This window comes from Bos grunniens, chromosome 15 (genome assembly GCF_055505025.1).
Source record: "Bos grunniens cultivar Pamir isolate PY7600 chromosome 15, Bosgru_T2T1.0, whole genome shotgun sequence".
In the NCBI taxonomy this organism is placed as follows: domain Eukaryota; kingdom Metazoa; phylum Chordata; class Mammalia; order Artiodactyla; family Bovidae; genus Bos; species Bos grunniens.
In genome coordinates, this window is record NC_141179.1 from 62,923,936 (window position 1) to 62,949,578 (window position 25,643).

Genomic DNA, 25,643 nt, shown 5'->3' on the forward strand with positions numbered 1-25,643 from the left:
ATGGACTGGTTGGATCTCCTTGCAGTCCAAGGGACTCTCAAGAGTCTTCTCCAACATCACAGTTCAAAAGCATCAATTCTTCAGCACTCAGCTTTCTTCACAGTCCAACTCTCACATCCATACATGACCACTGGAAAAACCATAGCCTTGACTAGATGGACCTTTGTTGGCAAAGTAATGTCTCTGCTTTTCAATAGGCTATCCAAGTTGGTCATAACTTTCCTTCCAGGGAGTAAGCGTCTTTTAATTTCATGGCTGCAGTCACCATCTGCGGTGATTTTGGAGCCCTAAAAGATAAAGTCTGAGACTGTTTCCACTGTTTGCCCATCTATTTCCCATGAAGTGATGGGACCGGATGCCATGATCTTCGTTTTCTGAATGTTGAGCTTTAAGCCAACTTTTTCACTCTCCTCTTTCACTTTCATCAAGAGGCTTTTGAGTTCCTCTTCACTTTCTGCCATAAGGGTAGTGTCATCTGCATTTCTGAGGTTATTGATATTTCTCCCGGCAATCTTGATTCCAGCTTATGCTTCTTCCAGTCCAGCGTTTCTCATGATGTACTCTGCATATAAGTTAAATAAGCAGGGTGAAAATTAGAATAAGAAAGTAAAATTTTAAAAAAATTAATAAAATAAGAAGGGACTTCACTGGTGGTCCAGTGATTAAGACCGCACTTCCAGCACAGGGGGGCACAGGTTCAGTCACTGGTCGGGGAACTAAGATCACACATGCCGTGGGGCACAGCCAAAAAGAAACAAGTAAACAGATAAAGATCTCGTTATGAATTGTGATAAGTAGTATAAAGACAAAGAACACTCTCCATACACTGAGGGGGGGAGGGAATAAACTTTATGTTGTTTTAGGATGAGGCCTTTCTAAAGACCTAAACCTGAGACTTGAAAAAAAATCATAAGAAGAAAAAAGTGGTCTTACAGAGAGCACTAAGCCAAGAAGTTTTCTTGGCTTAGGGAACAGCAGGTGTACTAGGAAAGGAAAGTAACTGGTGTTTTCAAGTACCTGAAAAGCCTAGTTGTTGAAATAGAGTGAGTGATAACAAGTGTTACAAAGATGAGTTCTGAGAAATAGGGTTGATGAGTTCAGAGAAGTAGGCAGGTGTCCTACCATGCTTTAAAAATTTATTCATGAAGGGATATAGGTAGAAGCAGTTTCTACCTATATTCCCTGGGCTTCCCATGGGGCATATATATATAGGGCTTCCCAGGTGGCTTGACAGTAAAGACTCTGCCTGCTAAAGCAAGAGACTTGGGTTCGATCCCTGGGTCAGGAAGATCCCCTGGAGAAGCACTGCAGCCCACTCCAGTATTCTTGCCTGGAAAATCCCATGGCCAGAGGAGCCTGATGGGCTGTAGTCCATAGGGCTGCAAAGAGTCAGACACAACTTAGTGACTAAACAGCAACAGCAGTCCTGTTTATATAAAACTTTATATAGCTTTTCCGAAATTCTTTTCTAACAAAAACTCAGTACACATTAACTTAGGTTCTTAAATGTACTTAGTGATATTTGGTCGAAAAAACTCATGAAAGTCTGGAAGCTAAATGCTCGTCTTACACTATGAGATTCAGTATGTATATACATCAGTATTGGAAAGGTTATGAGTGAAATGCCAGAATTAAATAAATAGTCGTAATAACTCTGTTTATGTTTGTTTATTGGTAAAATACTCTTCAGAATCAAACATTTTTATCATCATGCTTCCTAACATCCCGCAGTAATTTTTCTCAGTAAAGAAAGAGGGATTGATATAGAGCAGTATCTGAAAGAACATTCGTCAAATTGTTAACAATGTTTACCTTTGAGTGGTGGATTTTGGGGGTTTTTTTTCCTATCCCTTCTATGTTTTATATGTTTGAATTTTTATGATGAAAACATTTTTTGAAAAGCTAAAATAAGGCTAACTAGTAGTCAAAGAAATATAAGCAAAAACCAAAGAAATACCAATTTTTCAGCTATTACATATTTAAAATGATAATGTGTTGTGTTAAAGATAGTGTAGAGAAACAAATGTCACTCATCTTAATTGTACAAGTGTGCATTGTTAAAACAGTTCTAGGAAAGTGTGTCAAAAGTGAGAGTGTACGTTACCATTGTTGCCATCATCCCATTTATAGGAATCAGTAAAATTACTTCTTCTTTGGGAAAAAAATAAAACTACTTCAGCTGATTTTTCAATCTGGACAATCAGCTCTCTTTTCCCTATCCCATTCTTTCCTTTGAGAAAAACACATTTGGAGTTCAATTTCTCCTGATATATAGACTATTAAAAGACTTAACAAGTGAAAACACTTACTAAGATTGTTTACAAAAAAATACATGCACCTCAATCTACATAGTGAAATTATTTCCAATAACCAAGATATGAAAGCAAGCTAAGTGTCCATTAACAGAAAAGTGGATAAAGAAGATATGATATACATATACAATGAAATATTACTTAGTCATTGAAAAATGGAATTTTGCCATTTGCAACATCATGGATGGACCTGGAGAGTATTATGCCTAGTGAAATAAGTCAGAGAAAGACAAATACTATGTTATCACTTATGCATGGGATCTAAAAAATAAAATGAATGAATAAAGCAAAGCAGCAACAGACTCTCAGGTATAGAGCACAAACTAGTGGTTACCGGTTGGGAGAGGGAAGGGAGGAGGGGCAGGATAAGGATAGGGGATTAAAAAATACAAACTACTATGTATAAAATAAATAAACTATGCAGAAACCCCATACAAGCATTTGAGTTTACTGAGACCACTGTACTGTTGGCTACCATCTCTCACCTGCCTTGATAAACTCTTTCAGCTAATTAACCATCTTGATCCATGGTCAGCTTTAATCTTCACTTCCTTGCCCTTCTCTTGCTTTGTCTCACTTTCTCAGCAAAACTACTATTCTAGTTAAATGGTACTCTGACTGAAAAGACAGAAAGTGGTGGTTGTAGGGAGAAGAGTATATGAACTGAGATTATACAAGGATAGCAGTTATTGATGATGACAAGATCTAGGGTATGACCATGGAAATGGGTATTAGAGGTTGAATGGAGACAAGATTGTTGGAAGAGAGATGGTCAAGAAACTGAAAGGCCAGGGTGTTTGAAAGATGAGTAATGACACAAAGTTGGAGAGATGACAGCAGAAAAGATGGGTAGTAGGAGACATAATCCAGTGACTTTTTTATATCAATAATTAGTGCAGATCAGACTAATTGAACTGAATTATTTTTCATGAAGGATCATAACCATTCTCAGCAGTGCCCCTGTCAGTCAGTGGGTTGTTTCAAGATGCATACAGTTCTTCTATCTTCATGATCTTAGTACTTTCCCAGCTGTGGTCCAGAGGTCTGTGCTGGCCACAGCCCACCTTTGTTCCCTTAACACATTCCTGGTCTCTTTATGTTCTCTTAATTGAGTATCCATGGTGAAGAGAATCAAACTCAATGTCCTTAGGCAAAAAGCATCAGAAAAGAAAAATCAATAAATGACATCCTTCAGTGTAATAATAATGGAATTTTTAACTTGAAAATTACTTGTGAGTAGACTTCACAGTCTTTATAGCCACATGCAAATTGTATGCTAATATAACTTTAGCTCAGCAAACTGTTTTACACAGTTAGTTGAAACATTTGATATTGTGCCTACAGCCTTACAAGTATGTCTCACCTTTTGTCATAGATGAATACCTGAAATATATGTATAAATAGTTTTTTGGTAATACAAATTATATTTTCTCAGTGATTTGCATAATATCAAAAATGCTTCATCTTTAGTTTAAGTCAATCATAATTGATAGTTATAATAGTTTTTCTTCTTAAGAAGTAGTTAACATCAATATTTAAATGCACCAGAAGTTCTTTTAAAAAGCTAACAGTGAATCATTTTAATGAGGAAAGTCATTCTTAAAATAGAAAAGAAAATTAATCCTTGAATCATGTAATTTTAAGTCAGAATGGACAACAGAGATTATCTAGTATGCTCCTTTGGTTTACAGATGAGAAAATTTCAAAGTTCAGAACAGAAAATTTAAAGAATTGGCCTCAAATCACGTATTCTGCTCCAGTTGCTGGTACAGATAGAACTAGAACCCAGATCTTGAGCACACTTTCCATTGTGCTATACTGGTACCTAGTTTCTATATTTGTAAATATGTGCTTTTCAATATTGAATTTTCTTTACAAACCATCAGATCAGATCAGTCGCTCAGTCGTGTCCGACTCTTCGCGACCACATGAATCGCAGCACGCCAGGCCTCCCTGTCCATCACCAGCTCCCGGAGTTCACCCAGACTCACGTCCATCGAGTCAGTGATGCCATCCAGCCATCTCATCCTCTGTCGTCCCCTTCTCCTCCTGCCCCCAATCCCTCCCAGCGTCAGAGTCTTTTTCCAGTGAGTCAACTCTTCGCATGAGGTGGCCAAAGTACTGGAGTTTCAGCTTTAGCATCATTCCTTCCAAAGAAATCCCAGGGCTGATCTCCTTCAGAATGGACTGGTTGGATCTCCTTGCAGTCCATACACCGAGTTAATACAAGGCCTACCTATTGGTAAAGTCCTCACCAATGCAACTAAAAGAAAAATACCTTCCTATGACAGGTGGCTCAGTGGTAAAGAATCTTCCTGCCATCGCAGGAGCTGCAGGAGACATGGGCTTGATCCCTGGGTCGGAAGATCCCCTGGAGAAGGAAATGGGAACCCATTCCAGTATTCTTGCCTGGAGGATCCAATGGAGCCTGGCATACTATAGTCCATGGGGTCACAAGAAGTCAGACACAATTGAGTAGGCACACCCATATATATGACTGTATATCTGAATACTTTGACTGTGTTGAATTGAGCCATGTTCAAACCTCATCTGTATTTAGATCCAGAGACTTTTCATTGATTCTGGACCTCACTCTAGTTTAACCAAAAGAACTTGAAGTTTTAGAAAACTTGAATTTTAGGTGCCACTTCTGTTACTTAATTGTTGTACAGCCATGGTCAAATTACTTAGTCTCTAATGGGTCTTAATTTTCTCGACCATAAAATGGAGTTAATGGCTGTATTTGCCTCACAAAGTTACCATAATGATCAAATGATGTGACAGTGATGCAAAAGGTTTTTGAATATTTAATGTGCCAGATACTTTGCCAGTTGATATATCATATTTATTATCTAAGCGTTAACTTTCACTTATCAACTAGTTAATTTCACATATACTGATTTTATTTTGTAATGTTTTTTCACAGATAAAATCTTATCTCCTGTTACCTAAGCTTTTTTGTTGTTGATACATTTATTCTTTGATCACATTAAGACCTCTGTAGTATTCCTTTGTTTGTTGTTTGATAAGGTAATTATGTATTATTTATTATCTGATTACCAGATTTATTTTCTAGATATATATCTGATTTTTTTACAGTAGTATTTTTTATCTTTCTCAATTAGATTAAATGACAAAATTACCTTTCTCAGGAAAACTAATGCCATTTCTTGATATAAATTACAGTTCTCTGATGCAAATATCCTTTGGACCTATTGCTGAAAATTGGGGGAGGATGGACATTGATAAGGCATGAAAGGCTCATGTTTTTTATCAACTTTTTAAAGATGTTAACTTGGGCATCAGCATATAGGTTTACATTGGGTAATTGGACCCCTTTTGTCCATATTTGTTTTATTAAGATAAAGAAATTCCTATCAGACAGCATGGTAATACCAGATACATAAACAATGCACCTGGACAATTTTTTAACTAAAGAAAATTTTAAATGCCCTATATTTTAAAGGTAAAGTTAAAATTCTAATTTTTAATAATTTTTGTACTGTTGTAGGACGGGGGAGCCTGGTGGGCTGCTGTCTATGGGGTCGCACAGAGTCTGACATGACTGAAGCGACTTAGCAGCAGCAGCGTAGTTTTAAAGATATTGTAGAATTTCATGATAGGTAATTTTACTATGAAAGTTATCAAAAATTATGAAAATCAGGCAAAATAATATACGTGATTTGAAATGTGCTGCTTGTGGGATATGTTGTACATACCATGATAACTTACCTTTGTTAAATGTTTGGAAACAATAAGGAAGCCAGGGTCATATTTGTAACTGGATTTACTTCTTAACAACTGTTTTATGAGTTACTAGACTGCTGAACAAATAAAAAGGCAACATCCTCAAAATTTAAAAAGAGGTTTAATAAAAAAAATTTAGATGACACAAGATATTTATTTTCAGTAAAAAATGTATTACTATAAAATATTGTTGACAAGGACTTGTATCTCATGAAGATTAACAATACTTAGTATTTTAATGTTAATATTATATAAACTAGTTCAGTTTTATAAGTTCTAATCCCATGTATCTAAAAATGAATATCCTCAGTATACCTAAATGTATGATTTTTTTCCCATTGATCAAAGTGTTTATTTTCCTAGAAATCTTACTAGTTTGGAGAAATTTATTTTATTATAATCTTCTAATCACTGTTAGTGATTGGATTATGTATGTCAATGTGAAATAAGAAAAAAGACTAAGGCATACTTGGCTTTATGTCTTGTTTTTGTTCTCATACCAGAAGAACCACTGTCTCCAAACCATTGAAGATCTACTATAGTTATCTTATCAAGCTGTGAAAAGATGAAATGGATAAATGGTAGCAACTAAAATTAAAAAAGTAATTTATGTATGTGGTATTTAGTAATGGGCCTTTTAGACACCAAATTTACTACCAAATACTTGAAGCAGATTTTATTATCGAACAACTTAGGGCAGAGGGAAAAATACTTGAGAAACTTTTTGAATATATGAAATAATAATGGTCTTAGGTAGATTCATTATTGGTGGATTAGGATACACTGGATATGTTTCTGATCCACCCTCCTTTAACCCCTAGTGACTTTCGTCAAATGATTGGCTGGAATTCATTTCATAATAAAATCTTGGAGCAGATTGTAGCCGCTGAAGCTAATTGACCCAGATAGAAATTGAATCTGTTGTGTTCAAACAAAAACACTGTTCTAATAGTTGGACTCACTAGGACAAATACGTGTTAAGATGCGTAATAGTCACATCGTTGTCCTTGTGGAATATGATTATTTATAGACACATTTCCTCACTCTAATTTTGTTAGGGTAGAAAAATATCTCCTTCGTTTAATCCATTGTATTTTCATTGAAAATGGAGAAATAAGTGTATGAGAAATACTTGTATTGCCAAATCCTTCAATTGGAGTAATACTTGTTTTGCACAGAACACCATTCTCTTCTCTTGGTTTTCTTTTGTTGTTGTTATTAGAGATGTACTTTTAAACTGGGTGTGACTGTTCAATAAAATGTTTACAAAGATGTGCATATATTTTTGCTGAACCACTTATCATTAATTTTGTGCACATTTATTTAAATGGTTTGCTGCATTTCCTAGCTTCTTAAGAGTATTCTTTAATGTTACCTGAATGCTTCAAATTATATTTTCTTCTTTCCTATGGCGGGCACTTCTACCTATATGATCACTTTACTTAAGATCACAGTAAAGCAAATGCTTTTGTATTTTTAAGATCACCCACAGCTTCTACAGTATTAGGCACTTCAGTTTTTATGAAATTGCGATGTTCCAGAATTTCATCTGGAGAAGGCAATGGCACCCCACTCCAGTACTCTTGCCTGGAAAGGCAGTCCATGGGGTCGCTAAGAGTCAGACACAACTGAGCGACTTCACTTTCACTTTTCTCTTTCATGCACTGGAGAGGGAAGTGGCAACCCACTCCAGTGTTCTTGCCTGCAGAATCCCAGGGACGACGGAGCCTGGTGGGCTGCCATCTATGGGGTCGCACAGAGTCGGACACGACTGAAGTGACTTAGCATAGCATAGCATAGAATTTCATCATCATCTCATTTTATCAGACATAGCACACAAGTTGTCCATCATGAAGAATCTTAAATTCAGTTAGTATTTAAGCAGATTTTCTTAACTCTTATTAAATTTTTGTTATGTTTCATAGCACTTGTAAAATATTTTTAAATAGTAACATTAATGCTACTATTCATATAGGAAATAGTTTATCCTCTTAAATTTTTATATTTTCGTTGTCTTTTTAAAAACAAAAGTGGAGTTTATATCCACTTGTCTTCTTTGTCTTAAAACATTGTTTTTGAATTAGTATTATTTTTGCAATTTTGTTCTAAGAATATTAAAACTTTGATGAAAGATAAACTCAGGTGATCAGGATGTTGATTCAGGTGTACTTGGCATAGCAGTTCATTAACTATGTGTTAATTATCCATGATTACTCCTGAAAAGCTATAGTGGCTTCATCTTTTAGGTTGCTTCATTAAATCATTAATTTTCTTGGTGGTAACTAAGCCTGACATAAAATTAAGTCATCTCAGTCTCCACAGATTTTTATCTTCCCATGATGTCAAGAGCATTGAGTTAGTTAATATAGAGTAATGCAATTTATTCCATGCATATACTGACTTTTTATTTTAGAATTATTTATATTATTTTGGCTTATCTGATATTTAAGTATAATCTCATAAATGTGTATCTTTTAATTAATCATTTAATGTTGTAGCTTACAATTTGTATTTGCTGTGTAATAAGCCCATTTATGTATTTGAACCACTTCTTATCAACAGTTCTTTGACCCCTGGCTACATGAAGCTGCTACAGTTTATCCAGAACATTATTTATAAGGAAGGATTTGATGGATCCAATCCCCAGGTATTGAGAAACTTCAAAACCTTTTTATAATCATGTATGTAATGTTGTTTTTAAACTCTCTAGGGCTAGAACCAGAAGGGCTTAGAATAATCAACAGTGAGCAAGCTGTTTCTAAACACAGAGCATGTAAATAAGCAGAATACATGCAGCCTTAGTTTGACTATAAATGTGTGCTTTGAATTTTTGCTAAGTTCTCAGTGGATACACAGAAAATGTTCATATGCATTGTCAACATGAATTACTTTTAAATATGTATTTGTAGTGCCTGAAATTAATAAATAACATAGCTTGAAAATTACTGTTAAATTTGCAGGACTTGTATTTTTCTATCTTAATTTTTTACAGTTATGTCACTCAGGCCTTAATTTTGAATTACGAGGTTCAAGACTTTATTTATTATATTATGCTTTGAGTTGTCTCATTGCATAAAATATGCATTTTTTATTTGCTACATTAAAATATTTTATATCTTAACTATTTCTCTGTAGCTCTATTTTTTAAAATTTCCTCTGGATTCCTACCATTAAAAATGTTCCGGTTAGTTTAACTTGAACAAAATGAGGGAAATTTTATTTCTAGATATCATGCCTTTCACAATTCTTCCTCAGTGATTTTAATTGCTATTGCTGCTAAAAGATTTGCATTTCATTTATATTATTTTAGCAGAATTATTTCCAGAGCACCATTATTTTTGTTGAAGAAGACAAAAAAGCCACAAGTCTTATTTTTGGCATTATTAACCACACTTGCTCTTAATTCGTATCATAGATTTTTAAATATTCTTTAGCTTTATTGCTATATTTAACACATTGTCCATGGCAAAAGAAATACTTTTAGAATCTGTTTTGATCATCAGTTTAATAGCAGGTTGAAAACATTTATGTGTGTATGGTGAGGCACACATTCATTTATAGATGGTCTTTCATGAATGTTACAGTTTTTGTGACAGCCCTTGGTGTTTAGTACAGTTTTATTTTGGTCGTTGTTGCTCCATTTTTGGTCTAGCTAAGATTTATGGGCTCCATGTCTTCTCTTTGGTGGCAGTGCCCGTCTGGAGAGGTAAATTGGTCCCTGACAGACACCTCTCCCCACGCGCTCTGGTAACTATGGAAACAGGCATGTCATAACAGTTCCTGTGGTACATTGTGCAGAGCTGCTACTCTTGTAGGATGACACATCTTCTAAGAGCAGGAAATTTTATAGAATGCAAAAAAAGCAAAGGCAATAAATACCCTCATACTTAGATATATAAGTATGTACACACACACACATCCAAAAAACCCTTAAAAGTAAGCTATTATTAGGATGGAATGAAAAGCTTTTCTTACTTGTTTCTTTGAATATGAATTAACACCATTTTAAGTAAATGATATTTTATGAACATTAATAGACAACAAACTCTGTAACTTTCATGAAGATTAAGCAGGGTTGAGAAATACATTTTTATGGTGAGTACCAGGAATGCTAAAAAATAATTTTAATTAAATATGCCAATAAGTTATTATAAATATATTTCCTGTTTTATTGGAACTAAAATATAGTTAGTGAATTTGTATATTTTTGAATTATGGATTACATCATTTGCTAAATTACCTGGTCTGTTTATCTGTCTCAGAAACTTTAGATGACTTCCAGAAGCCACAAAAATACATCTATCAGGAACTACTTCAAAAAATATTATTCCTGAGTCAAAATAATATCCTGACACTGAAGTAAATCCTACTTTTTAAAAGGATATTTTCATCTTACTTTCTCTGTCACAGCATTTTCAAATAAACTAGTTGGGAGTCAACAAATGGACTCTAAGAAGCAGAATATTATATACTACTGTATAATTAATACTGGTAGTAAGTAAAGTATTGTAGCTTATCTGTAAAGATATTTGGAGTGGGAACATTTACAAATTGCTGTCATAATTTTATTTTTCATTTTCAGATATCTAAGAAATAATACAACAAGTGAAATTTGAACATTGATTTTTACTTAGAGTATCAGATTAACTATTTTAGATCTTCTCAAAGGAATAAATTTATTTATTGTTCAGCTGTCAGCAAAAGTTTATTTTTTTAATTTTATTATGCCTCACAGTATGCCCCATTATTATATGGTATAGCAAGGAATTATATGTTCCAAACAACACAGGAAATTTGTAACTCAGCCTTTGTTTTTACAATACTGTCATATTTTTAAAACTATAAATGTATTATCTCTGCTAAGTATTATGCTCAATTATGTTCTAATGTGCTATGTACCTGCTTCACTTTATCTATCACTCATTCATTCTCTGGCTTAATCTTTTCATTCTTCCTATACGTGTATATCAGTGTAACTGTCAAAGTCACTAAACTGTGGTTGTCCTGATCCTGCACCTGACAGCAATTTTGTTATAAACTTGTATAAACTTTTTGATACAACAGTAGTAGGTAATGATGACTGTGGGTTAAAATACCGCTGACCTTTCTGAAATGTTGACAGGGTACACAGTATGATGCTGCTCTCCTTTTACAATCAGATTTCATTCTAATATCTAGATTTTGTTTGGGAATTTTTTTTCCAGGTTGCTCATTCTTTTAGGTGTCTAACTTATGCTATAGATCATGAGATAGCAAGTTTGGGGATGAGAATATGAACCTTACTCTTGCCATTTTGTTTGAATTCTGAGTTTCTAAGTAATACAGAAAAATGAATAACCTGTTATATTTCACAGATACTTCACAGGAACTCATCAGAAATTTATTTATACTTCTAACATATACTACATTATTTTATTCAATACAGAAACACAAAGAAAGCATTTTTTATGGACTGTTGAGGATCACAACCTAGGGTATCATATTGTCGTCATACCCTCAAGGCAAGCAGAAAGGAAACTGACCCAACAGCCTTGATATTGTCATTGTGCCGTAGGTCCTTGAAGTCAAAAAGTTTTTCTCAAATGTGCTTAGACTAAATTCTTCCGTTTTAAATTTCATTCTCATAGTTTTATACAGGCTGTTGTATCACTTTATATATTTGAGGAATTATATAGTCTCATAGGGGCTTCTGAGGTTGCTCAGTGGTAAAGAATCTGCCTGCCAGTGTAGGAGACACGAGAGACTTGGATTCGAACCCTGGGTTGGGACGATCCCCTGGAGGAGGAAATGGCCTCCCACTCCTGTATTTTTGCCTGGAGAATCCCAAGACAGAGGAGGCTACAGTCCATGGGGTCGCAAAGAGTCAGACAGAGCTAAGCACACACGCAGGCATGCATAGGCTCATAGAGCAATCTTCTGTTCTATCCTTTTTTTTTTTTAGAGATGAGAAAACTAGGACCTAAGTAACGTAAGTGTTTTGTCCAAAATCATGCATAGCTATACAGTGCATATTTAAAAGCCTCTGTTTTACCTATCTTACTAACTACTGTCTTCTTAGGTTTTCCTCTTGTAACATTTCAATGTTTTATTCATTTTCCCTACTTCCTTTTATCAATAAATCATCCTTGAAAAGAAATACACAAAATCACTTTCATAAATTTTATTAATGGCATTTTATAGCAATAGCATGTTTAGGATCTTGTTTCATCAGAAATCGGTTCTAAAGAGGCACGTTCCAAATCTTTGCTTTAGAAAAATAAATCTTATTTTTCCTGTTAGAATTGTAATGATTTTCCAATTATTTCAATGTGCCAGGTTTTGCTAATAGCTCCTTCCTTTGCCTGGAAATTTTGCTGAATTGCTAAGGAAAGCATTTGCAAAACATTTGTCTGGTTAGAATAACCCAAACAGTAAGATTTATTATAAACATATCTGCTGGCAGACATTTATTGACATTCAAATTAGGTTTTACTTAATGGTTTTTCAATGCTCTTTTCCCAAGAAATATCATTAACTGTTATTCTCACCTTAATGTCAATGGGCTCAAGTTCTAAATGTTCACCTGTTTTGTGAAAAGTGTCAAATTATCATAAAAGTAGCTTCAAGAAGAAAAAATTGAGGCAAGTACAAAATGTTAAACACCAAAAAATACATTTTTAAACTTTTTCCAAACAGAATAGTAAGCAATTAACGTGATAGAATTCATCTGAGAAATAGTGAGCACTCTGTAGTTTGTTGTAAAACAGAATTTTATAATACTAAGAATGGCTTGTGCACATTCTAGTTTAGATTCTCCTTATTTTTATCTGTGATTTGTTATGTATTACTTTAATTGCCTCAAACATAATTCTTAGAGTAGTCACTGTTAAAATTTAGAAACAATTAAAGGTTTAAGGCCTGTGATACTCAATTTTTCAAAAGGAAAAAGCACAAGAAAAAAATAGTTCTGTTATTTTTTATAGTATCATAATCTGAAAGATCTCCTTAATATTGCCTTATTATTGATACTACATGAAGTTTTTTCCCACATCTGTTGACATTATCTCTCAGATCTGTTTTGAATAAAAATAAGAACTGGCAGATAAAAGTAAAAGAGGTATCCTGTCATTTACTAAAAATGTGTTTACTTCTCTCTCACTTTCCCTTAGAAAAAACAGAAAAACATTTTAAGAATAGGAATCCAGAATCTTGGTTCACCTTTGTGGGGAGATGATATTTGCTGTACAGAAAACTGTGACACGAGTCACAGCCTCACGAAGTTCCTCTATATACTCCGTGGGCTTCTGCGAACCTCTCTTTCAGCTTGTATCATTACAATGCCAACACACCTTATCCAGGTAAGAATTTCCCAAAACTGCTTTCTCCCAACTCATGGGTCATTGTTAAAGAGCAGTATATAAATGCTTTATAAATTATTTTCACGTGCCGTTTGTGTAAAAGAGATTTTAGATGCTTAAAATGCCAAAGCAGCAAGATATCTTTTAAGATTATTCAATTCTTTAGTATCTATGGTTTTAATATACAGTGAGTATATGGTAACTTCATCTTTACTAATTTTATTATAATTTTTCTTGAATTTACTGTAAACTTGCTAATATCATTGTGACATGAGGTTAATTTTGCTGCAGTATCTTTTCATTGATCATAAAACCAATCTGAATATAGATCTTGAAGAGATATTTTTACACCTATGTATCAGCAGCATTATTCACAAGACCTAAAATATAGAAGCAGCCTGACTATTCACTGACAGCTGAATAGATAAGCAAAATGTGGCGTATCCATACAACAGGTTATTATTCAACCCTAAAAAGGAAGGAGATTCTGATGTGTGTTACAACAGGAGTAAATCTTGAGGACATTTTGTTAAGTGAAATAAATCAGTCACTGAAAGATAAATACTGTGAATCCATTTATATGACGTACTTAGAGTGGTCAAAATTATGGAGACAGAAAGTAGAATGGTGGTTGCCAGGAGCTGACGGCAGGAGAGGATGAGGACTTATTGTTTAATGGGTATAGAGTTTCAGTTTTAGAAGATGGAAAGAGTTCTGGAGATAGCTGGTGGTGATGGTAACACATTATGAATGTATTTAATACCACTTAACTATACACTTTAAAATGGTTAAAATGGTAAATTTTACATTATATATATTTTACCATAGTAAAAAAAATGGGGACGAAAGAAGCTGATCTGCATAAGAGTGGTCCCTTTCTTGCCTCTTGTTCAGATATGTGTGTGTGTGTATAAATTATTCTGAAGCTATACTCTCAGAAAAAGAAACCGATCTCCCCAGGGAAAGAAGGGTCTTTGTAAGATTTCTTCATCGGTTCAAAAAAGTTCTTTTCCTAAGAGTATTCAAATGGCAAGTTTGGAAGTATTTCTACAGTGAGTGTGTGTGTATGCGTGTGCAGTATACACATATACACTATGTGTGTGTATAAATATAAACTGCAACATGATACTAGAAATAACTGAAATATCTGCTGTAATGAAGGGAATGTGAAAGTCAAAATAACTAAATTACTGAAATCACTAAATCTTTTCTGATGAACATAATAAAACATTTTGATTTGGAGTAAACTATAGCAGAGAAGTTTTGAGGTTTGTTTTACTTCTCTAAGACACAGCAATTATAACAATGAGAGTAACCAGCAAGCACTTTAGGTCAGTACCTAACAATTCTTATGGAATTTTTAAGTAAATGCTATTATTGTCTCCATTTTACTTATAAGGAAACTGAAGTAAAGAGAAATTAAGAAATTAGATCAAAGTTAAATACTTGAAAAACTATAATTAGAACCCAGAAAATCAGATTCTAGAATCATAGGAAAATAAGGGTTCACCTAAGCTAGGCTCCTGTCCTTGGATGTGTTAAGCATTATCCCTGTTTTACAACTGAGATCTGAACTTAAATGACATATTCAAGCAAGTCAAAGAAACAAGGACTGTATACTTGGTGACACTCCAGAGGTCCATGAGAACTTTACATTTAGTTAAATTAACAGAAATATAACAGATATAGTTGAAATTTGGAGGTCTATAAGAAGTCTAGTGCTTGAATAAGAATAGACATATAAATTAACAGAATAGAATTGAGAGTTTAGAAATAGACCCAGGCATCTATGCTCAACCAGTTTTCAACAAGGGCGCCAAGACCATTCAACAGGAAGAGAACAGCTTTTGAACAACTGGCAAGACCACTTGATAGCTACAGACAAAAGAATGAACTTTGGACCCTTACCTCATGTCATACACACAAAATAATTCAGAATGAATCACAGACTTAAATTTAAGAACCAAAACAATTATGAAACAAATATATGTATATATGTGATTTTAAAATTTATTCCAAGGGTGCCTATGCAATAAAGAAGAGAAAGAAAAAAAAAATTTTAAGCCATTTTTGGTAGTGATCATTCTTGCTTTTTCGAGAAGAGATTCCAAACCTGTTGTGAATGTTTGTGACAGTGATTCCTCTAAGCCTCTGTCTAAGGGAGGAGGAGTAATATTATAAGACCTTAGATCATCCAGTATTCACCACTGATTAAACAGTGGTTGAGATGATAAGGTGAACTGGATGTCTGAACATTAACCAGTGTTTGAACTTTGGTATTTTATAGATGTTTTTAACTTCTTATGTTACTGAAAAAGATATAATTTAAATTATACATTTTAAAATACCAATTAAGAGACTATTTTGAAGTAGAAATAGGAAATATGGTCAGACTTTGGTGATAAATACACCAGTCTCTTCCCTGAACAGTTTTGCCTAGCTATCATATAGTAGTCTTGTAGTCCTAATACCACTGGAGTTATAAAAAAAAATTCCTTGTTCTTTGAGCATGACACCTGACCATTTTTTTAATCCAAATACATAGGAGAAAATATAAAACTTAACAGTTTGCTAAAACCAGTCATGATATGCAATAAATAGCGTATAAAACTCTTAACTCTTAAAGACTGGCAAGGAAAATCACAATGTTTAGGCTAAGAGAATAAAAAGTACTTACAAAGCTAATTAAGACATATGCATATACAGAATCAGGAAACTGTGCGTTTGACTAATAAGAACTTACACTGGTTTCTGTAGGCCAGTTGCAGTCCTGAGATCTTTTCAAATATTAACTCATTTAATCCTTATATATCATCATCATTTAGTCCTATATTGTTGGTACTGTCATTATTTCCATTTTATAGATAAGAAACAAGAGACTGAAAATTTCAGTGACTTTCCCAAGATCATACAAGTAGTAGAATGGCAAGATTTAGATCTAAGCAGGTCCCCCTTCAATTACCACACTCAACTACCCTGCTATTCTGCTTGGTACTAATGAAGTACTAAATAGGGCCAAAATTAAGAAGCAAACTGTGCACAAAGTAGCATTCAGTGATAGAAAGAACCTGGGCCTTGGAGAGAGACAGACCCAATTAGTTGCATGGTTTAGTCAAATCTAACTTTCTCAGCCTCAGCTTCTTCTTTTCAAAAATTCGGAACATTAGCAATAACGTGGACTGACCCAGTGCTGGCACATGGAAGGCACTCATTATATGTTAACGACTGTCACCTTCACTATTGTTACTTAAACAGACCTCCAAACTTGAGAATTTGAACAGAGATCGGATTCGAAAACTAAGGTATGTAAGTGCATCAAAGCAACAGACGTCTTCAGCTTTCTGCCTCTTTTCATGAATGACATAGACAAGATCTTCTCACAGGCAAGACAGGTTAGAAAGCATGGCTGAAGTCAAACAGCCATTGAAGTCTTAGTAACATCCCCTTGTTGTAACATGACTCTTTTTAACATCATACAGTAGCTTCCTCTCAATTATGACCAGTGCCACCCCTGAAGACTCTAATAAGTCAAACTTTAAATGGTGATTGAATAATTTAGCTTATTCAGTCAACAAATATTTATTGCAGGTACTATTCTAGGCATCCATGGGGATACAGTAGTGAATAAAACAAGCAAGGTCCCATCCTCCTGGAATTTTTTTCAATGTGAAAGATAGGATGGATGGAGCAGACAACTCGTATATGTATGTGTTTTGGATGCTTGAGCTGGATATTTGACAGTAAAGTGGATTTTTGCAAGAAATAGAAATGCAGTTTGATATCCTTGGAAATAGTGTCATATAATTAAACACCTATAGGTAATAGAATTGTGACACCTTTATTTGAATATGTTACATTAAGTAACACTAGATTAAAAATACATAAAATATCTATTCCTCTTAGACTGGAAAAACAGCCAATCAGTGTTCTTACTTTGGTTATTAGCATTCTGTCAGACTTGTACAGTAATGATTAGTTACCCTTTATTGTACTTCTGGCATGCTTCCCGTGTTTAATTTCATTGTCGAGAAGGAACACATAGTTAAGGAAATTACAAAGAGGGGAAAAAGTTAAAATAGGGAAAATAATGACACAGATTCAAAACTGATTTTAACATTGTTATAATAAGACTTTTGCAAGTAGAGTGAAAAAGAATTGTATTTGAACTATTTTGTGTTCAGCCTCACAACTTTGACCTTGATATAGTCTATTTCCTTTGGGTTAAAGATTATTTTCATCACAGCACAGGAAATAACCAGCATACATTGAAACAAATGCATAAAAATAAATTCTAAATATCTGTTAGGTGAAAACACTAAAATTATTCATCAAATATAGTATGATTGACTTAAAATATATATACATGTATAGTCCCAAACAGTTTTCCCTGTAAGTGGTGTTATTACTCATATTGTGTCTTGCTAGAATATAGTTTTATTATCTACCCAAAGACACTTTATTAAAAATGTATGTGAAAATGGCCAAGTTAAACACAGACTTTGTTATATGCTGGACTGTGGAGTAAAGTGTCATTAGAAGGAGGGAAACTACGGACGGCTCCCCTATATTCCAGTATTACCCAGTTCCCAGATCCCTGCTGTGTAGTTGTTCCACTCGCCAAGAAGCCTGTTAAAGAGCCCCCAAGAGCATGTGTACAGCCCTCCATGTTAATAGTTAATTGGTGAGGATGGCGAGATGAGAGGACAGCCGAACATGTGGTCTCTCAGACTCAAGCCGTAGACAGACCTTTAGTTATAATAACAGCAGCTGCTCACATTCTCACAACTCAACTGTTCAAAACTCTGTTGTCGAGTGAAGGTTGTCGTGGATTGAAAAAGAAAGAGGAAAGGTTACATCTAAGAGAAGTAATTAAAACCCTACCTTGAAACTCTTCCTTCCTGTTATCTTAAGTAAGAGAATATTATTTCATCTTTGACAAACTTAAGTATAAATTTCCATATTATAGGTTGTTATATTTCAGCTACATTGAACATTCTGCTGTTTTTTTTTTTTCCCCCCATTTACTGGTAGAAACACAAATGTTTGTACACCATTCGAAATTTTTTAATGAGGTTTTTTTTTTTTTTTTTTTAACACAGTGATAACTTTGAAGCTGTTACAGTAGAATACTGTTTGATTTCCATATCTGGCAAGATACAGAACTGTAAGGTTTTCTGGTCTTATTATAAATGAGAACTGGCTTACTAGTAGCGAAATTTGTTATCCATTTCCAAATTATACAAATATTTTGTGCCTTTTAAATTAATATTATTTTTATTTCCCAGTGACAGTTCTGCTTAAGAAAAATGGTGACCAATAACATTTATTCTTTTCAGAGATAGAAACTTAGGTTCATGCCTTATTATGACTATACTGATGATGTGAAAAGAAAATAAATTTCCCCTAGCTTATGCATTTTATTTTCACAATCTGTGATAGGTTGTTCTTGAGTTATGTTTTTTATTGATTGAAATTACTTTTACCTGAAACTGTCAGGAAATAAATATCAAAGCACTTACAGTTGTAATTAAAATAGGAAAGGTTATTTTTCTATACCTTTCTCACAGCTTTCCTTTCAAAAAGAAAATTTACTTTTCATCACTGCTAATCTGTTCAAGCTGTCACAATCTACACTTCCAAGGAATTTTTAAATATAAACAACCCAATAAATTTCTCCTTAACTATAATAATGCAGGAATGGAAACTTCCTTGACATTACTGATGATAAAATATGAAATAAGATTTTCTCATTCTGCCATAATTCTTAGTATTGCAAGTATTTAATGTATTTGCTATTGATCATTAGTTGGTAAACGACTTAAACCTTCATTTATTCAGAGCAGATTTCAGGTTTGAAACTGGCCTGTAATATATTTTTATTGGTCATCATTGGCACTTGGTCAATAATAGACTATTCAGTTTCTATCATATAGCCACTATTTTCCAGCAGTTTGATCTGTGGAATTTCCCTCCCCCTACCCCACCTCCAGCTATGTCACTGCAGAAACCTATCACTGACATTAGTTTGCTTGAGGAAAATTCATTTTCTGAAGAAAAGCAGGAAGCAAGGCCCTTGTTATATATCTCTTGAAAATTGAGTGGAGTTTTATTTAGTGTGTTATTTTAACTGATATAATTTCAAATATATCTTCTTTAATATTAATATATTAAAAACTTTGAACTCACTGAAGTGAATCATCCAGTATGTTGCAGTGTAGAGAAATTCAGAACAGACATTTTCACATCCATAAACTTTTGTGTTCATGCTGAGTATTTTAGCAACTAAACTCTAAGTCAAGCAATGGACAACTTTGGAACTAACTACTAATACGGGATTATGAAATGTGGACTCTAGTAACCTTGTGAATTTCTCTCAGTGTGAAATCTTTTATTCTTAAAACAAACTAAGAATAATTGTATGGTAAAGGAATAACAGACTCTTGTGAGTTTAAAAATATAACATTTTGAAAATATTTTTATGTAATTGTTGCTATGAGCATCATAATAGAAAGGCATAACAAATATTAAGGATGAAAATTACAGATTTAATCTCTTGATCATGACTATCAATTACTAAAGGATAAAGTCAGATTTTCTGGGTAACAAATTTTCATACTCTCAACTAAGAATCTGCCTTTATTTTTCTAGACCTTCTCAACTGATCTGATATCGTTTGTAAGAAATAAATATTTTTAAAAGTTTAAATAGAAATAATTTTTAAAAATGAAATGAATCATGTTAAAATCATTTTAATTTTACATCATATGTGTCAAATTCCAGTCTTTGAAAATTTTGTAGCTTCATACAAGTTTGGTTGGGTTGTAAGCAGAGTCTGTTATTTTTTTTACAATAACAAATAACAGAACTGTGTTTCAGCTGTACTCCTATACACTTGGATTTACAGATTTTTATAGCTCATATTTTGTATTACACAATATAGTATCTGATTAAATTTTAAATCAAATCTTAGCTTGTATTCATTATACATATATATCTGATTTACTTTCTTGGTCAAGGATATTTGAAAGTTTTTACACAGATAATCTCCAAATTGCTTATAAGTTTCTGTCTATATAGAGAATTAGGAGCAATGTATCTGCCATTTGGTCTTAATATCAATATGCATATTAAATAAGGACAGCATACTTAAAATTCTCAGTAAGATCCATACGTATCTTCAAAAGAAAAAACATTTAGAAACCTCTTATTATAATTAACCAAAGCATATTCAATAAGGCATATAATGAAAAATAATTTTGGTTTTAAAGACTTTTTTTGCTTTGCCTAAAATTGCTTTATGAAGTTTTGGTTCATATAACAATTCATACCATAGTACCTTATAGTGGTGATGGTCATTAAAGTATTATTTAGAGTCAAAATTTTCAAATATATCAATGATAGAAATAGTGAAATATCTCATCACAGTATGGAGATTGAGTCATCTGTTCAGGCATATGGAATCTTTGGCTGCTGGACTGCATAGTCTTTATAATGCCCAGTGTCCAGGCGTGGACACAACTGTTCTGGGCGCAGAATCGGAAAGGGACTCTGCATTTTTTCTCCTTGAACATGGTAGAAGGGAAAAAAGGGAAGGGTCCTTAACATTATTTTTATTATAGAGTCTACTCTACTACATCACTTTTTTTTGTATACAGAAAAGAAATATAACTTTATTTAATTTTGTATTTATTTTACAAATAGAATTACTAAGCTTTTTATCTTTAGTGTTACAAGCTTTCTGAAAAATACCTGTAAGAAAATGCAAGTCTTGAATTATTCCTACTTATATACTTGCATGCATACCTTCCCTTAAAGAAAGATTACTGTCTTCAAAAGAAGGGTGCTACTTAGTTCTTAATACTGAGACAAAACATGCTTGTAACGAATTATAATTTAAAGCTGTTTAAGTACCAGGTCATATATTATATCCTAAACATTATATTTTAGCCCTTTGCTATTAATTGCATTATTATTACTATATAAAGAGTTCCTGCTTCTTTAATAATGTTTTCACACCCTATGTAGTTAATCTTTAATGTTGGGGAGGATAGGGGGAGAGATTAAATTAGCCTTGTAACCTCTCTCTCTTCCCGGTTGATGATGGAAAATAAAAGCTCTTAGCCACAAAATGTAACACTTAGAATTAATATTTAATTAGACTAGCAAATTGTACACTGTGGCTGAAAGCTTCCAAAGAGTTGTTAGTGCCACAATTGACCTACAGGTTTAATAATAACTCACTTCTAGAAGCAAGTGCCAGTTCAGCATAGTAGAGCCACTGTAAGAAAGTCCTGAGAGATTAAAATCAGCAAACCAAATGGCAGGCAGGGATTCCTGGGATGGAGCCTTCTGGAAAGCTGGGAGCTGGAATAGCTTTTAAGCCAGGATTCAGATGAGAACAGTGGGTGAAAAAGCTGATCCCTCCTGTTCTGGGAGCTTCTGGTTGTAGGCCAAAATCTTAGAACAGATTTTTACTAAATGTTTTTGCTGCAGCTATTAACTTACATTGAAAATCAAACATTGAATAATTTTTCTGTAAAATTTAACAAAATTTTTGTGTAAACATTAGTTCTTAATTTCTTAACATATTAGTACATAATATCTGTAAACTCAGATCATTAGATTATCAGATAGGTTTGGCGCTGTACATCTATGCTGTTTTGCTGTGACATGCTGTTTCCTTGTTCCCTGTATAGTTGATTTATATGGTTCATTTCTATATTATTTCATTACAGGGCATTATGCAGTGCCTGAGAAAGAGATTGTGAAGTCTGTAGCCCAAGAAATTTTTTTTCCTTCCAGAAGGTTTATATGTCAATAAACATAAATCAAGTGCATTTTTAATTTTTAAAGATGGACTATAAAGGCAGTGCTGTATTTGTTTATGCTTATATTGCAATTAAATTATAAGGTAAATAATTGGACCTCCTGGTGAAACATTGGATCCTTACATCTCTGGGAAATTAATCTGGTGAAAAAGATAGGATACCATGAGTTTGAAAATGTGCAAATACAAAACAGCCAACTAAAAAAAAGACACACCTTACATAATTTATTGGTTTTATCTTAAATAATTAAAGGAAAGCTAGTCATTAGTTACAAATTCAAGCAGGTGAGAACCTTGCCAGCAGAGGGAGTAGTCCTGTCTTCCGTCAGGTTCCCATCACTTTCCCACCTGCCTCAGCTTTTTTCCCAGCCAGTCTCCCATCTGGACCTGGCTCTGTCAGTCTGTTCCTGATGACAGGCTATAATTTTATACTCAATATGGGATTATTCTAAGCTGATTTTAAACTTTAGTATCTTTAACCTACCACTGCATCCCACACATCAGCTGGAGGCTCTGTTTGATATTTGGATATCAGCAATTGTTTTTCCAGGCAGGGTGTGAGCTTTTGGACATCCGCGAATTGCATTTTAAGGGTTTCATGTGTAAAGCAGTGAGCAAAAAATTTCTGATATAGGAAGTTACTCATAAAAGATTTAACAAAACAAGCAAATTTCCATGTGAATAATTTCTATAATATGAAACTAGATATATAGTTTATTAAAACTAAAATTAATTTTTAGTATTGTGCCATTAACTATTCAGGCTATTCATTATAGTGTTTTGTTCAGTCCATTTATAAGGGTTTTCAGAATGCATAAGTTTTTTAATGTTTAATAATAGCATACTAAAAAATAAAACTGATGTAAAAAAATGTTCTGCAAAAGCGTGTAGTATTTGAGACCAGTGTACATGTAAATAATACTTCTGAAAATAACATCATGTGTTATTTTAAAAATGCTTCAGTTTTAAGCCAGCAATTTCACACCAAAATTTAGAATATTAGTATTTGATCACATAGAAAATATACAAAATACGGCTCCATTGCTTAATCTTAGTAAAATTTGGCATCATACTCAGCAGTTTCTTTTGCCCTTGAGGTAGGCTACTTTGTGGACATGTTTTAAGCATTAGAAAAAGGAGCCAAAATATGTTTGTTTTATGATTTCCCTACATGAATATTGGTATACAGTACAACCAAAAAAATGTTGGCAGTTATAATGTTTTAATTTACAAAAGCTCCTCCATATTTTAAAATTGTGACTTTGAGTAAAGTTCAGTATTAAATCTATAAAAGCTTAATTTAATACCCTTACTAATATATTAATATTATATATTAGCATACTTTTTAATAAAATTATATTCTTTCTTAAACTCAAAATAATTATGAATATGACTATTTCCTCACTTTCAATTTTTTTTTAATCAAATAATAATCTAATCCATAGAAGTAAGTGGCAAGTCTGGGGAAGGTGAGGGAAGGCATGTAAGAAGCTACAAACTGTGTAACTGTTTTGATTTTATTATTTCATAAGTTTGATTTCAGTTGAATGGAGAACTTAATAAGCATGGGAAAACAAATACCTCATTAAATATCCCTAGGTTTATCCTTTCATTCAAGCTTGTTTTTTTTTTATTACATGACCAAGAAAATGTTATGAGTTGTAGTATGATTGTGTTTCTAATATCGTTTTTCAGGATATGTTATTATAACTTGAGCTGTTAAGTAAAACACTTGCTTTTCTTGTGGTGATTCCCTCCCCACAGTAGACACACACATCATGTCACGTGGTAGGGTGAAACATAAAGTAGCATAAATATTTCTATTTTAACTTCACTATTAACTTAATAGTGCTGTTGTAGTCCCAAACCTGATGTGTGCCGTACTTGAGTGGAGCTCTGTCCTTCATACGGTGTGCTTTCTCTTTCTCATTTGAGTAACCCAAGAACTTATTCTAATTTGAGGCATTGCATAAATACTTTATGTCAGTTGGTTTATTCCTTTCAGGCTTCTTGATAATTAAGTGATTGGTTAATTACTTTTTACCTTTCTTGTTAAAATCTTTCCTGGAAGTATATTTTGTATTGGTGCAAACTGTCTCTTTTATGTTGCTGAGGTAATTAGGTCCCAGTGAGGAGGGAAACACTTAGGGTTTGATATAGTCTGACTGTTACTTAGTTACTCTGAATAAGTATCTCAAGTATTTTTATTAGAAAATGAAGGGAGCTTTTGATGGCAGTAGTTGAATTTTTATTTCTTAAAACAAAGTTCATGATTTTGACTTTATGAGCTTTGAATTGGAAAAGAGCATTAAACTAACCTTCCTTTATTTAAAATCCATTTAATGGATTTGGCGATTCCTAATAAAAAGAGGTTCCCATTCTATACAAGCAAATAGGAAACATTCTATAAAACCAAACAAGAAACAATCAAAACAAAAACTCTGTAAAGTTTTTCTGTGAAGTTAAAACTGGAGTAAGAAGGTAGTCAACTGGGCATTCTGATGTGCCTTTTTTATCTGCAACATCATTTGACATAATTTAGATTTCCGTAATTAAGAAATTGCATTGCAACAGAAAGTTTTAAGAACCTTTTTTGTAACTTAACACAATGCTATTTGAGATTGCCAGCAAAGTCTTAAAACTCCTGGACCCTGGCTCTCTTCTCTTCTGGCTTCCCTCCTAGTCATGTCTTGGCTACTATCCAGAGCTGACAACTTTCACCCAGGACTGAAGGGGAGATTTGTCTAGTGTAAGAAAGATTTTTGAGTCATCCTAGATTTTCTCATCCAGATGGGCAAGTAGGAGGGGTGGCAGTATCATTGTATATATGTGGGTGATATCATTATGCCATGCATGCAGTGTAGCAATTAATTTACTCATACTTCTGAGTTCCAAATATCCTTCTTCAGATGTTCCTTACTGGCAACTATATTGTATTAACTTCAAAATTAATACAAAAATTATTCAAAATTTATGTCTAAGTAATGGATGCACAAATACCTTTACTTCTCCATTTCTAGATATATACATATACTATAGACCAAAAAGGTTTCACATCTTAGCTAATAACATAAAAACACTTAGAATCTTTTAAGATGAGAATATAGAAGTTCCAGTTTCAAGATCTCTGCTAAAATCATTATGCTAAAGCTGTCTGAATGTTTCGGGTTATAATAAGGCAATTTATTATCCATAATGTGTTCTTCCTAAAGTGAATTGTGATTATTATGCTTTTAAGGGTTTTTAAAAGCAGTTGATTTTAGATTCTTTTAAATAAATTTACCTACCTTTATCTAAAAGACCATTTAGTATTCATGCTATGATTTGAAAGACCTTTTGACGAGAGTAGTTTTAAGATAGGATTACATCAATATACCACCCTCCCTGTGAGCCTTGGAGGTAAAGAAGTAGCTCAGCACT

At 33.4% G+C, this 25,643-nt stretch overlaps 1 protein-coding gene across 3 annotated transcripts in view; it reads left to right on the forward strand.

Annotated features, from left to right (window-relative positions):
- ELP4 (elongator acetyltransferase complex subunit 4) overlaps positions 1-25,643 on the forward strand; it is a 254,785-nt gene that overhangs the window by 92,321 nt on the left and 136,821 nt on the right. For all 3 annotated transcript variants that reach the window (XM_086340944.1, XM_086340945.1, XM_086340943.1), the window contains exons 6-7: positions 8,622-8,706; positions 13,208-13,396. In XM_086340944.1, coding sequence (XP_086197070.1) covers positions 8,622-8,706; positions 13,208-13,396 — 274 coding nt within the window. The remainder of the gene's footprint in view (positions 1-8,621; positions 8,707-13,207; positions 13,397-25,643) is intronic.